This window comes from Nyctibius grandis, chromosome 7 (assembly GCF_013368605.1).
Source record: "Nyctibius grandis isolate bNycGra1 chromosome 7, bNycGra1.pri, whole genome shotgun sequence".
NCBI classification, from domain to species: Eukaryota; Metazoa; Chordata; class Aves; order Nyctibiiformes; family Nyctibiidae; genus Nyctibius; species Nyctibius grandis.
In genome coordinates this window covers 33,519,652-33,531,960 of record NC_090664.1, presented here as the reverse complement: position 1 = coordinate 33,531,960, position 12,309 = coordinate 33,519,652, and the positions used below count along the sequence as shown (strand labels likewise).

The 12,309-nt window shown below is 38.8% G+C and overlaps 1 protein-coding gene across 3 annotated transcripts in view; it reads left to right on the top strand.

Moving 5' to 3' along the window:
• The window catches only part of CDK14 (cyclin dependent kinase 14), a 343,381-nt gene that overhangs the window by 126,275 nt on the left and 204,797 nt on the right, over positions 1–12,309 (top strand). For all 3 annotated transcript variants that reach the window (XM_068405279.1, XM_068405281.1, XM_068405280.1), the window contains exon 6: positions 9,067–9,161. In XM_068405279.1, coding sequence (XP_068261380.1) covers positions 9,067–9,161 — 95 coding nt within the window. The remainder of the gene's footprint in view (positions 1–9,066; positions 9,162–12,309) is intronic.

Genomic DNA, 12,309 nt, shown 5'->3' with positions numbered 1-12,309 from the left:
AAGCTTGCAGTCAGCCTGGTTTAGATTCAGTTGTATTTCAGGGTGAATAAAGCAAAAATCCTGTGTGTCTGTTGTATGGTTTTCTGTTTCCTCCCGATTGCTTGCACCTTAAATTCAATTAACATTGTTGATGAGTGCTGCAAGAGTAAATGACAATTAAATGACAGGGTGAGAACTGAGACAATACGCAGAGACCAGAGAGCAAAGGCAAAAGGAGGACAGCATATCTGTTCCTTGTGAGCTGATAGGGCCTTTAGATGTGAAAAGAACACTTCAACCATATTTTCAGATGATGTGATTGCAAAGTGGATGACCAGCAGTGTTGGCACCAAAGTGCTTTGCTGTTGTTGGTACAGCATCTCTAGCAGTTACTGATACAATCTCTTTCACCTGATTTAGTCTGGAAAAAAAATTTAACCTTCACTTGAGTTATTACTGGGTTTTGATGCTGTAGTGTCTGCCAGCTTGCTTCATCCCTTTATTGCTTTTTGTTTTCTTTTCGTGTTGGAAATTAGTTTACAAGTTACTTGAGGGAATCTTGCCATTTCGTAGTTTGCATGCTTAGCATATTTTTGGATGGGAAAGAAAAATTTAATACAAATCTTATAATAGGCATCAAAGAGTTCTAGCCAGAATTAAGGTTATTTCCTGTCCTTAAAAATGTTTTTAAAATGTTCTAGATATTATTCGTATTCTAATTACACTTAAAAGTCTAGTAGTTCATTATTTTGAGTTGCTTTTCAGCGTAAGTTATGCTATGACTGGATTTCATTCACTTTAGTGTGAAATCCTTGTTCTTTTCCCATACCCACTCCACACTGTTCTCTTTTCAGTTGCAGAACAGTGTGCCTTATTTTCACTGTGATTGATTTTGTTTATTAAAATATTTGTAAAAATAAATGTTTGCTAGCTCTCTACTGAGACTGCCTTTCTTCAACCTCTAAATCATTCCACAAGAGACAAAGCGATGCCATGTTCGTTCCAGCGTTATTTTCCAGCTGTGGACGAAGAGGCATGGTGAGCCTCACCCACCCAGAGGAAGAAAATTGACGTGATCCTTTAAAGGCTTCTGTCTCTGTCTTTGAAAAATAGCAAGACATATGCCACAAGCCTTTTTTTTTTTCTGCCTCCTAAAGTGTATGCTGACAAATTTGTCTGCTTTTCATGCAGCATTTTTGCTGGAGGAAATGGCCCACTGAGAAATATACCAAAAGTAATTTTTTTAAAAAATAGCTTTTCTGTAGAATTCCACATTTGTAAGTAGTAGTTAAAGTGTGCTGGTAGGGAACGGGGTTTCATGTTAATGCAGTTAAATTCTTTCCTAGGATGCCTTTCTGTCTTCTATGTACAAAAAAATTATTAATTGCAGGTACATACAGTTAAGTGATTTCTTGTCGTATTGATGCATTGTGAAAAGTGAGTAACAAAACTCGTGCTGACCTCAGCAGGGATGGAGTTTCAGTACTGGTACTCAGTTATTTAGTCCCTTGTTTAGACAGTGTAATACTAATATTGCAGGTATATTCTTTACAACAAAGAATCTTTACTACAGTTGCAAAGTCAATCATTCAGAAGTAGTCAGAATTAAGTTTACCTGTGAAAACTTAATTTGGTCCCTCGGCTTGTACTGTTCATTCCTTAATTACACAACAGCACCATGTTCGCTCCCGCTGTGTATCTCTGCCTGTCTCAGATGATGAACGATTAATTTAATTCTGTGTTCTTGATGGGTGGCTCTGTCTATATACACCTACTGTGCATTATTAAAACGCAGATGGTTTTGAGATTTTCTAGAACACTCATCACTATACTCTGACTACTTAAATATTTGTTTGTCTTCTCAGCACCCCACTTGCTGACTGTCCTTTTAAATTATGATTTTGAGATGACTTTCAAAGTACTTCCATAACATTGGGTAATATCAGTGTACAGTGTCACATGGGGTTCTGTAATAATTATGTACATTCCGCGGTTCTGATAAGTGTGAATGAAGATCAGAACTTGCAATGTCCAGAAAATGAGGAACATGATGATAATATCAGCCTGAGTGATGTAATGTGGTGCTCAGCCAATGGTAGAGGTAAGGGTAAAGATCAGGTTGATTTTCTTATGACTTGATCCTGATGGACTTTTCAGCTTCTCTGATGGATAGCAAGGTCCTTGCACTGAAGCTGGACAATAAAGCTGGATCAAGTTCATACCTGAGCCTGTATAAAAATAAAATTTAAGCAACCACTTCTTCCATTGGTGGAAAAAAAAATGAAAGAGCTGGGAACAGTTAATGGGTACAAGCACACAAGTTGGTCTCACTGCAGGGTAAGTTAGGCTGTGGACTTACAGGTTGTCAAAGTGCAAGATAAATGCAAGATAGATATGAAGCAGCTGTGTGCTGAAAGCTCCTACCCTGGCTTATCTCACGGTGGTGACTTTAGGAATGTGTATCTTGGACAAGCTAAGTTAGTGTTGCAGAAGCCCCTGTAATTGTAGTCCATCTTTGCTTTGAGCGCTTGGCATGGTGTTCTTTATTTTAATTTGGATTTTTGTTTATGTCATTTCCTAAGCATTTGAAAAAGTAAGTGCAAATCCATATTCCATTTTCCAGTGTTGCATCTGCATTCCAATGTTAAGTCATGTTTGCAAGCTCTCATACAGATGTGTCCTGCTTGAACTGAAATGCTAGCTGGTAGCTGTCATGGGTTGCTTCTGTTTGCAGACTGAAATTGGAGGCGAATGAGGAAAACTGCCAGGCATTTTCACTGATTCCTACTGAAAGCAGTGGGTTGGTAATCTGTGGGAATCTTGGGTTCTGATATGGGCATCAGCGGAGAATATGTACTAGTGTCTGTAGGCTCTTGTCTGCTTCCCCCTAAGTGTGAGTGCCTGCCCTGCGTGCTGTGTCCTGTCCCTTTTCTGTCTTGTCTACATGCTCTCACTTTACACTTCCAGCATTTTTCCACCTGTGAAGGCTGTTCGGTTGTCCTCTGGCTTTTTCTTCTCCTTGCCCAGCTGTCCTAACTTCCACTGTGAGTCACAGCCCCTCCTGCTATTCTCCCCTTTTCTGTATTCCTCCTTCCTTTCACCCTGCTGATAGTCTGACCGAAAGAGGCAATTTCAAAAGCTTCTAACTTGACCAAATTTTAGAGGTTTTTCATGGAGATAGAAAAATATGTATTCCCACTTTAAAGGCCTCTTTATTTCCAGATTTTGAGTCTCTACTCCAAAATATGGGATTTAGAGGTGTTTTTTTTCAAGGGGAAAGTTGCTCAGTGGGTTACAGAAGCTGTCACTACAGGCTGGTTTTTTGGGAGATGGAAGGAACTGTTCAGACTGAAAACTTCCAAAGAACTTAGCCTAAGGTAGATAGATATTTATACAAAAACTGTGTCTGAAATTCAGCAAGATAACAAAACTAATAACAATCAGTGACAGTTTTATTAGTAGATTATGCTATTAGTCCCAGTGGAGCTATGTGTGCGTAAAAAAGTAGTAGAAAGACTCCTGCTTTTAGATGCTACGTGTATTGGAAAGTTCTTTTCTCTACACGCTGACATATTTTTGGTTTACACAGTTTCCTCCTCTTGAATACTGAAATGGACAGTAAAGGCAGGGTATGACTGGCTGCTACAAGATATGAGTAGCGTATTACAGTCTTTTTCCATGACAGTCTGGCTTTAATAGGATGATGTATCATTATTTTTAACATCCGTCTGTACTTGTGTCTGCAGAGCATTGGGAACAATACACAATGAATAAATTTATACCTAGAACATAATGAAAGAGACTTTCATTTTGTATGGCAGCACTCTTCTGTATATCTGTTAGAGTACCATAGTGTAGTGCTTTTTGGAGCTTATCTGATCAGTCCTTCCAACGCTTTGTTCCAGTTCAATAGGCAAAGAGGTTTCAGCAGGTTTGTGACTTGCCTTTTGCTTAGGGGACTACAGCCATAGTGAGAAGAACCTCTGAAGGTGCCTGTGTGTTGTTACACAGGCTCTTTTTCTGTATTTCTTCTTTAATACTTACTACACTTTCAAGTAGGAGCAGCAAGTAGAAATTTCACAAATTAAAAAAGTACTTGATTAAAAGTTCAACCCACTCATGTCAGCCTGAATTTCAGCCTGAGGAGGTCAATGCAACTAATGTGATCCATGTAGTCCCTCCAGCAAAGCAGCCTACAGTTGAAGGGCTAGCAAATCCTTTCTTGCGAGGATGTGAGGCACTGTGTGCTTCCTTAATGCCAGACTGTATTTTTTTTTTTTTGACTTAATGAAAACTAGACTAAGGGCCATTTGTTAAATCTAGAAGAGTTTGTCATGAGGTTGGAATTGGCTGTAAAGACGGTAATTCAGCTAAGCCTATGTAATAGCCCATGGGAAAGATTTGATGCTTTTTCTGTTCTTCCTATAGATCACAGATTCTTTGGAAATTTGTTAAGAACTTCTTCCTAGAAATCTTTCAAAGCTGAACAGTGACATATCTATCTATCTATCTATATCTATATCTATCTTTATTGCATTGTGTCCACTAAGATCAGAGTGGAAGCTGACTGATTCTGTGCATTTATAGGTGTGCAGCTCTAAAATCAATTGCTTGGGATTATAAACAATGATCACTCTGCAGAATATATCCTGTGGGGAGAAGAGGGGAAGTCTGTGGTCAGTGTGGTCTTACCTAGAATGTATAGTTTTCACTGAATTGAATTCTGTCATATTAGGGTTGTAGGAAAGCAAAGCTGTTTGCTCATAGTAAATTATTTCAGATGGGTGAACTGGAAAATAGCAAAGTGTAGATATAGGGCCTGCATTTCTGAGGAGAAAATTTCTGCACATTTATTACTGCAAAACCAACAGAGTGCTGAATTCCTGTCTTTGTGCTAGAACTGTAAGTAATGTTTTGCACACAGAAAGTCCTGCTGTGTGGGGAGTGGTTGAGAAGCATTAGGGACATTGTGCTCCGAGGCCAAATTTTAAAAATTGCTGTAGAAAATGTGTAGATGGAAACATAAGTTGCTGGGAAGGGAAGCAGGCAGGTAGATGCATTTGAGTATGTTTGTTCAGAAGACATGATCAAGGAAAAAACCCATGAATGTTTTCTCACTAAAGATGCCTTTCTAGGAGAGCTCAGAGTGAAGAGACTGAACCCAACTGTTTATGAGAGCAAGTTGGCACTCTGTCAGAGAGCACCATCGTGTCTGCAGAGTGTGACAAGCCACAGAATTTTACAGATACATTGTTTGGCTCTGAAGCACAACAAATTACTTGCTCTCACAAATTTGTGTTACTGACTAGAACGTGCGTCCTTTGGTGTCTCAGAAATTAAACAGGGCAGCAAAGGTGCACAGTTACATTAACAATATTAGATGGGTGCAAACTGTCATGACATGCTGTCTTCAAGAGTAAAACACCCAACGAGAGATGTCCTCCTAGAGTGACAGTGAGAAAGGGTGAACATTGCATGTGAGGAGTAGCATGGGAAATGCTGAGCACTGATGCCTGGTAGCCCCAGAGGACACCTCAACTACTATATACTGAGCAAAGGAGGCATTTTCATAGCTATACTTTTTAGAAAAATGGTGGGAATATCACAGCTTTCGCATGTAGTAGGAAATCTGAGAGAATATCAGCAGCAGTTGTACATTACAATGAATATGAGCAGTATGAGGTTGAGTTCTTCTGCTACTGCTGAGAAAAGCTTCCAGGTCACTGAAACAGACAATTTGGAAATCATGGGTGATGCTTCTAACTAGGGCCACAGTGGAGATTTGTGATTTTTCACAAAGTGAGAACAAGATGATAGTCGGGAATTGCAAGACTGAATTAATTGTGGTAGGATGATCTGAGCTCCATAATTAATGTTCAACCCTAATGTATTTGGCATATCTGAAAGTGCCGTCTTTGCTAGTGCTGCTAGTGAAAAATTCTTCTTGCATGCGGCTTCGAGTTGACAGTAATAGTTACTTTTGTGGGTTTTGACATACAGCTGCAAGATGTTACTTTATGGGCATACTGGAATAGCCTTTTTCAAAACACTCCAAGTTTTCTAGAGCTAAGTCAAGGCTGATCTAAAAGTCATAAGGCTTTGTTAATGGAGTGTCAGGCCTGAGCTGATGCTGTAAACCCTGCAGGGAGCAAAGCTCTGATTTATGGATGCTACTCAGGTTTTGGGTAGGAGTTGGCTGCAGTCCATCTGGCTTGGCTTGCTCATGGAGCGAGCGTACTTTAGAACCCAGCTCATCTGGGAACAGCAAAAAGCTCCTTGATCAACACAAGCAATAAGGCAGTTTGCCAGGACCTCATAATAGATGAGAGCATCCCCTTGCTGGAGGAGAAGTCTGTGATGGTTATTCAAGCAAATACAATGTGTTTCCTTTAGGTATGCAAATACGGTTATTAGCCCTTGATGGAGAAGTGCTGAGTGTTGGTACTTTTAGTGGCTCAGGACATGAACTTATGTACAAGTCTCAGAAATTATCATAATGGATATCGTTACTTATTGAAGTATGTCACCAGTTCCTCTGCCCTGTTTTTTACTGCTAGAATGTGCAAACACAGGTGACAGAGCAAGCACCTGCCCATTCAAATGCGTATAATATTTTGCCCAAAGTATTTTAAAAAGGCATTTTAGCATTATTTGCTGCTGTGCCTCCTCAAAACTCTTTGGGGAAATGAATTAAAAGTGCTGCCATCTGTTTATCTTACACTTAACACCAAGGGTAAAAAAAACAGTGCCAGCAGTTTTCAAGCAGCATTATATAATTTTGTTTTTAAAAATACATGCTAAGGATACAGTGAATACTAGTACATTGATCCCACTTTTGTGAGTTGTTGCAATGCTTTTTCAACAATATTTTAGTCTTTTTATTTTAACTGAAAACAACTCTGTGAAATCTGTGGGTGATAATCACTGGATGGAGATGGCATTCTTTGGGAGAATTATTTTGTTCTAGAAGTAACACCAGGCACAGCAGCACCTCACTTCTTGCTGAGCTCCAGTAGCAGCTGCATTGGCAGCTTCAAAGGTGAAGTCAGACTTATCTCAGGCTGATGCTGATAGATTCCCTGGACTCTTTTTCATTCTCTTGGATGTGAATTTCTGGATTTTGTCTTTGAATTAGTGGAGTTCATCCAAAGTTCTATCCCCTTCGAGCAAAAAGTTGCCCAAAAGAGGAGGTGTGTTGGTCGTTTGTTCTGAAGGGGGCGTTTCTGGAAGAAAACACACCAAGCACCATCAGTTCATTCATTTTGTTTTTAAAGTACTCTGTGGAGGAAGAAACAGCTTTCTTATTTCAGACAACTTTTTTTTTTTTTCAATTTCCTTTTTTCCCCCTCTTTTAAGACACAAAGCAGTGTTTTCACAAAGACAGGTAATCTTACTGATAAGAGTCTTGATAGAAGAGCACACAGGGTAATTCTCTTACTTTCGTCAGTTATACTTGGTTTCTCACAATATAAATTGATAGTGGAATTGCATCATATTTCCACAGCATAAAATCAGTGCAATGAAGATGATTTGCTCTCTGTGCTATATTATTTACTGTATTTCACTTGTGCTAATGGAGAAGACAGAAATCTCACCCTGCAGGTGATGTTTTGTAGTTCTTGTAATATATGGCAGATATTGAATATTGAGGCTGTAAGAGGGGAGAATCCATGCTGACTCTCTGAATAGCACGAGTTGGGGAGCGCAGGCCAAAGCAAGTTCTTCTGAAACATTTCTTCTCACTTCTTCAGCCAGGTTGAAGGGTTGCCTCATTCCTGGTCATGGAGCTTGCTCACAGGTTTGCAATCTGGTCATCAGGACATCTGTGATATACTTGCTTTGAAGCTCTGTGTGGTATTTTCTCCTTTGCTGTCTACCTTCTGCCTAGCATGAACTCCAGAGTTTTGCTGCTGAGGATGCTTGTAGAGGAACATTGATTCAGCCAGATGCCATGTTGCTATTGTGTTGCTTCCTAGTGTGATCAGCTTGTCAGATCGATCTCTTGAAGACCAGTATGAGAGATGATATGTACTTACTGTAATGCAAAGCCAGATGACCCCTGGAGTTACCTCAGCCTGGTGGAGCACCCTCAATAGGACAACAAGGGGTAGTAGTGCTGCGGAAGCTCCGTAGCTTCCATTTTGCACAGTAGTGGAGTGAGACACACATTTGGTGTTTCATTATTTTCTTTGACAAAAGAAGAATGGTGGCAGAAGAAAGTTCCACATTATTCAGTACAGAAATATGCCACTCATTTGCATGTCATTGTATCTATTATTTACTTTGCTATGGTGACTGGTAGTCCTGCTCAGATGCATACGTGAGTTGACAAGGCACCAACGACAGAATGACATTGATAACAGCACACGACATGTCAGCATGTATTGCTAAAATATGCCACGTCTTGTGGAACATTAAATATGTAATATAGTATGAACATTAAATATGTATTATGGTGTAAAAGAAATTTAGTGAAGATCACCTGGAAGTTCACTAGATAAGTCTGTATTTGTCAATAGTCTGAAAACATGAGCTAGTGCCATTAAAAATAAAAAAATATGGTGAGGAAATACCATGTACTTATTCTCATGAGCTAATACAAATGATTCCATCAAACCTGTGTTATGTTTGAGAGAAAGGAGAATTATTATTTAAAACACTATTCTTAGGACAGATGTTGCACGTTGTTTAGAAAGCAGGTCTGTTGTATTGGATAGGAAAGATGATGTTTTGAAAAGACACACTTGACTTATGAGACAAAAAATTATCTTTCAGCATAAAAGCAAACTTGGTATCTGGTTGATCAGATGTGAGTGATTGATTCACTTAGAGGAGGCTACGTAAGGAAAGCATCTCTAGCCACAGGTTGAGTTTGACCAACAAGGTGGAGAAAATAGCACTGAATGGGAAGGCATGATCTTCAAACGCACTGAATGTGTTGAACTCATGGATACAGAAGATGCTAAAGCACAACTATTGCTTGTCAGGTTATGAAACTCAGATGATTTCCAAGTCACTAAAAAAAAAGCCAATCAATGTAAAATATTTGGATCCTTTTTAAGATAATGTGTATGTTTTGCTTTTCAGCTTCTCTTTTGAAAGGACTGAAACATGCTAACATTGTGCTGCTTCACGACATCATTCACACCAAGGAGACCTTGACACTTGTGTTTGAATATGTGGTGAGTAAAGTAACTGAAGTTCTGGGTATGGTCCAGAATGTATTGAATTTGATGGAAAAGCTCTCTTTACCAAAGGTGATCTATGGATCAGGCCAAAACAACCCTTTGCTTTCTTCAGGAGAGTGGAGGCTATAAGAGATGATGCTTTGTAGCGGAGTGGGCTAAAAGTGGAAGGCTAGGCTAGACCAGATTCAGAGATGGAGAAGTGGCTACTAGGGCTCTTGAAGGACCTTGTACTGTTCAGTTGACTTTTCCTCACTCTGCTTCCTAGTTATAGTTTATTAGAACTTTTTCTTTACTGATGTGATCAGATAACTTTAAAATAGCTGAGGATAATGTAGGTAAGAAGAACAGGACTGAAATGCTTAACAGGTAGTTGCTTCATCAAAAGCACGTATCAAGTTTAAATGGCTTTTGTTGTGACTGCCTTGTGCATAGTGTCTTTTTATAAGCGATGTCAGTAAAAAAGAAGACTGGTGCATGCAATTTAGAATTTTGGATGATTATTTTTTTGCCATGACTAGTGTTTTACCTACTAATTAAAACTTCAATTTACATAGTACAGAGTGTAACGATCTAATTGTGTTAGAGTATTATTTCCAAAGTCTTGGGCTTGGCCTCCTAATTAATCTTTTTAGTTTTTCTAAGACAAACACATGACATTTATGTAGAACTACTTCAGCATTTAGCTGTGGAATTATGCAATGTACTATCATAATTAACCTCCCAGTTCTCACAGATGGGTCCAAGAACATGTAATTTAAAAGAAACAAATGAGTTTAGAGAAGGATAGTTTTTCAGCATAATATCTGTTATTGTGTTGTAGTCAGTAAGACACTGCATTTATACAGTACAGTGATTACTAGTTTTACTCTTAGTATGTCCCTGCTTAAGACAGATGGAATTGTTTTGTGTGTTTCTTGGGACCACGCCTTAATTTTTACATGTTAGCGCACACAGCATCTTGTCTGGAGAAGTCATTCACCCTGTCTGTTTAGATAGAAATGCTACCGTGTAATCATGTACCAGCTCCAGGAGCCTGCAGAGCGGTTGTATGCAGTACATACTTCTAACCTCAGGTGTAGGAACATTAATGAAAATTTAACTCCTTTTTTTAAAATCAGTGATTCTTCTGCTCCTGACTTATATACTGAATTAGCGTAGGAAAAGCTTTGATATTTAATTTTGTGTAAAGGTCAGTGTAGACTTGTTTGCATAACTTTACATGAATACATTTTGCAGTCCCTTTTATCAGCGGCTGTATTTAGCTGTATTCATCAGAGCTGGCTGAGAAATGAGATATATAGAATATGTTTCTCCCTAAAATAGATGGGTTTGCCTATTATATTAATGTCAGATTTCTGGATTTTACACCCAGTGGGAGTCTTTACAAACTCTAGCTCCCAGCCATGCTTTATATCCCGTTTCTGTCCATGATAAGCACGGACACAGCCTAAGCTTCATGCAGCAGCTAGTTCTTCTGGATTCACTTAGCTGTTTGTTTTTCAACAGGGATTAACCCTGCTGGTGGTTCCACCTTTATATTTCCATGGTGTTTGCTAGCTATTGAAACGGTTTCAGGATCTCACTTAGTAATGGTTTCTAGCAACTGATCCAAGCAGTACTGCAGTATTTTGGCTGGTGCGCAGGGTGGCTCAAGGTGATGTTCAGGAATAAGGGGGAGGATGCTTTTTTCTCTCCAGCCAGCCTAAGGACTGTATTGTGATGATGGTGTAACTTGCGCCTGTGCCTTGAGATGACAGAATCGCTTAACAAAAGTCTGTTTCCATTGTTAGGTAATGTAAAGTTATGGGCTGATCAAATAGCTCCTGCTCTCTGATAAGGCTTGCAGCTTGAGAATGCCTATGTAACCTGAATTGAATTCTTGTCGGCCTGCATGTTAGACGTTTATAATTGCATGAACGCAATGACCTTTTTTGTTCCTTTTGTCAAAGAGCATAATATGAATGTGCAGAGGCAGGAATTAAGGTTGCACATTTAAATCTACAAATTTTGTTTGGTTGACTAAGCAATCTAGCTGTGTAATTGGTGTTACTGAGCTTTATATCTGTAATGTTTGTTTTTGTGTTTTTGTTTTTTTTAAACGTCTGTATGGTTTAGCTGAATAATATGAATGATTTGTACCGAAATCAGTAGAAATATTTGTGCAATTAAAATTACACAGTGGCATACATTTTTGAATGACTGAGGCCTAACAAATCTAAAAGGGGTTGAATTTGATTTACTTCGTAAAGTGACATCGTGGAACTGATACACTATTGCAGTTAATCACTATTGGCTATTTCAAACATACTAAAAACCACTTGAGTGAGTTGTCATTATTAACTTAGGGATGAACAGTTAGTGATCCGAGAGTTCTCAGAAAATGGAAACTTGGGTCGCTAGGTCGGTGATGGTTCCATTGGGAAATTAATACTGATGAAATGTCTGAGGTTATCAGAGGTGTTCGGATTCAGTGCTGACCCTGAAAGAGTAGAATAAAATTAAATTTCATGTAGCACTTTTCATTGCAAAGTGCATTGCAGTAATAAATTAAGAGCTGAAAGCAGAATATCCTCTGAAAGGAAACATAGCAGTGATTAAATTCTCTGGGTACCTCAAATTAGAATGATATTTTTGATATGGAAGTCTGTCAGGTTAAAACGTGACAGAGCTTTTTAACTTTCACCTTGGTGATCACCAGAAGCAAGAACAGTCAGTCTTTAAAAATTCTACCTGACAGTTGAAGAGCAGGAGAAGTTAATTCTCCATATAAACATTTTGGTGGTGAATATGAAGCTGTACGTTCTGTGGAAGAAGAGAAGGCGGCCTTGCTCCTTTTGAATGAAAGAACTTAATGAAAATAATTTAGTATATACAGTAACTTGTTAGTAGGGCATAATTTCTTTGTATGCTTTGCTAACTCTTACATCAGCTATGATTATTGTTGGTCATTCAAGCATACCGAAAAGGGAGCTAAGAGCTCAAGTTTGTCACTGGATGACTGATAACCATTGTTTGTTACCTGAGGAGTTTTGAGGTTGAGCTGCTTGGAATCACCTCTACAAAACCTGAAGCGCTGGTAGTCTTTTATGTATGAATGGTAGAGAAAATGGTTTCTATATAGTTAATGGGGATGTGCTAAACA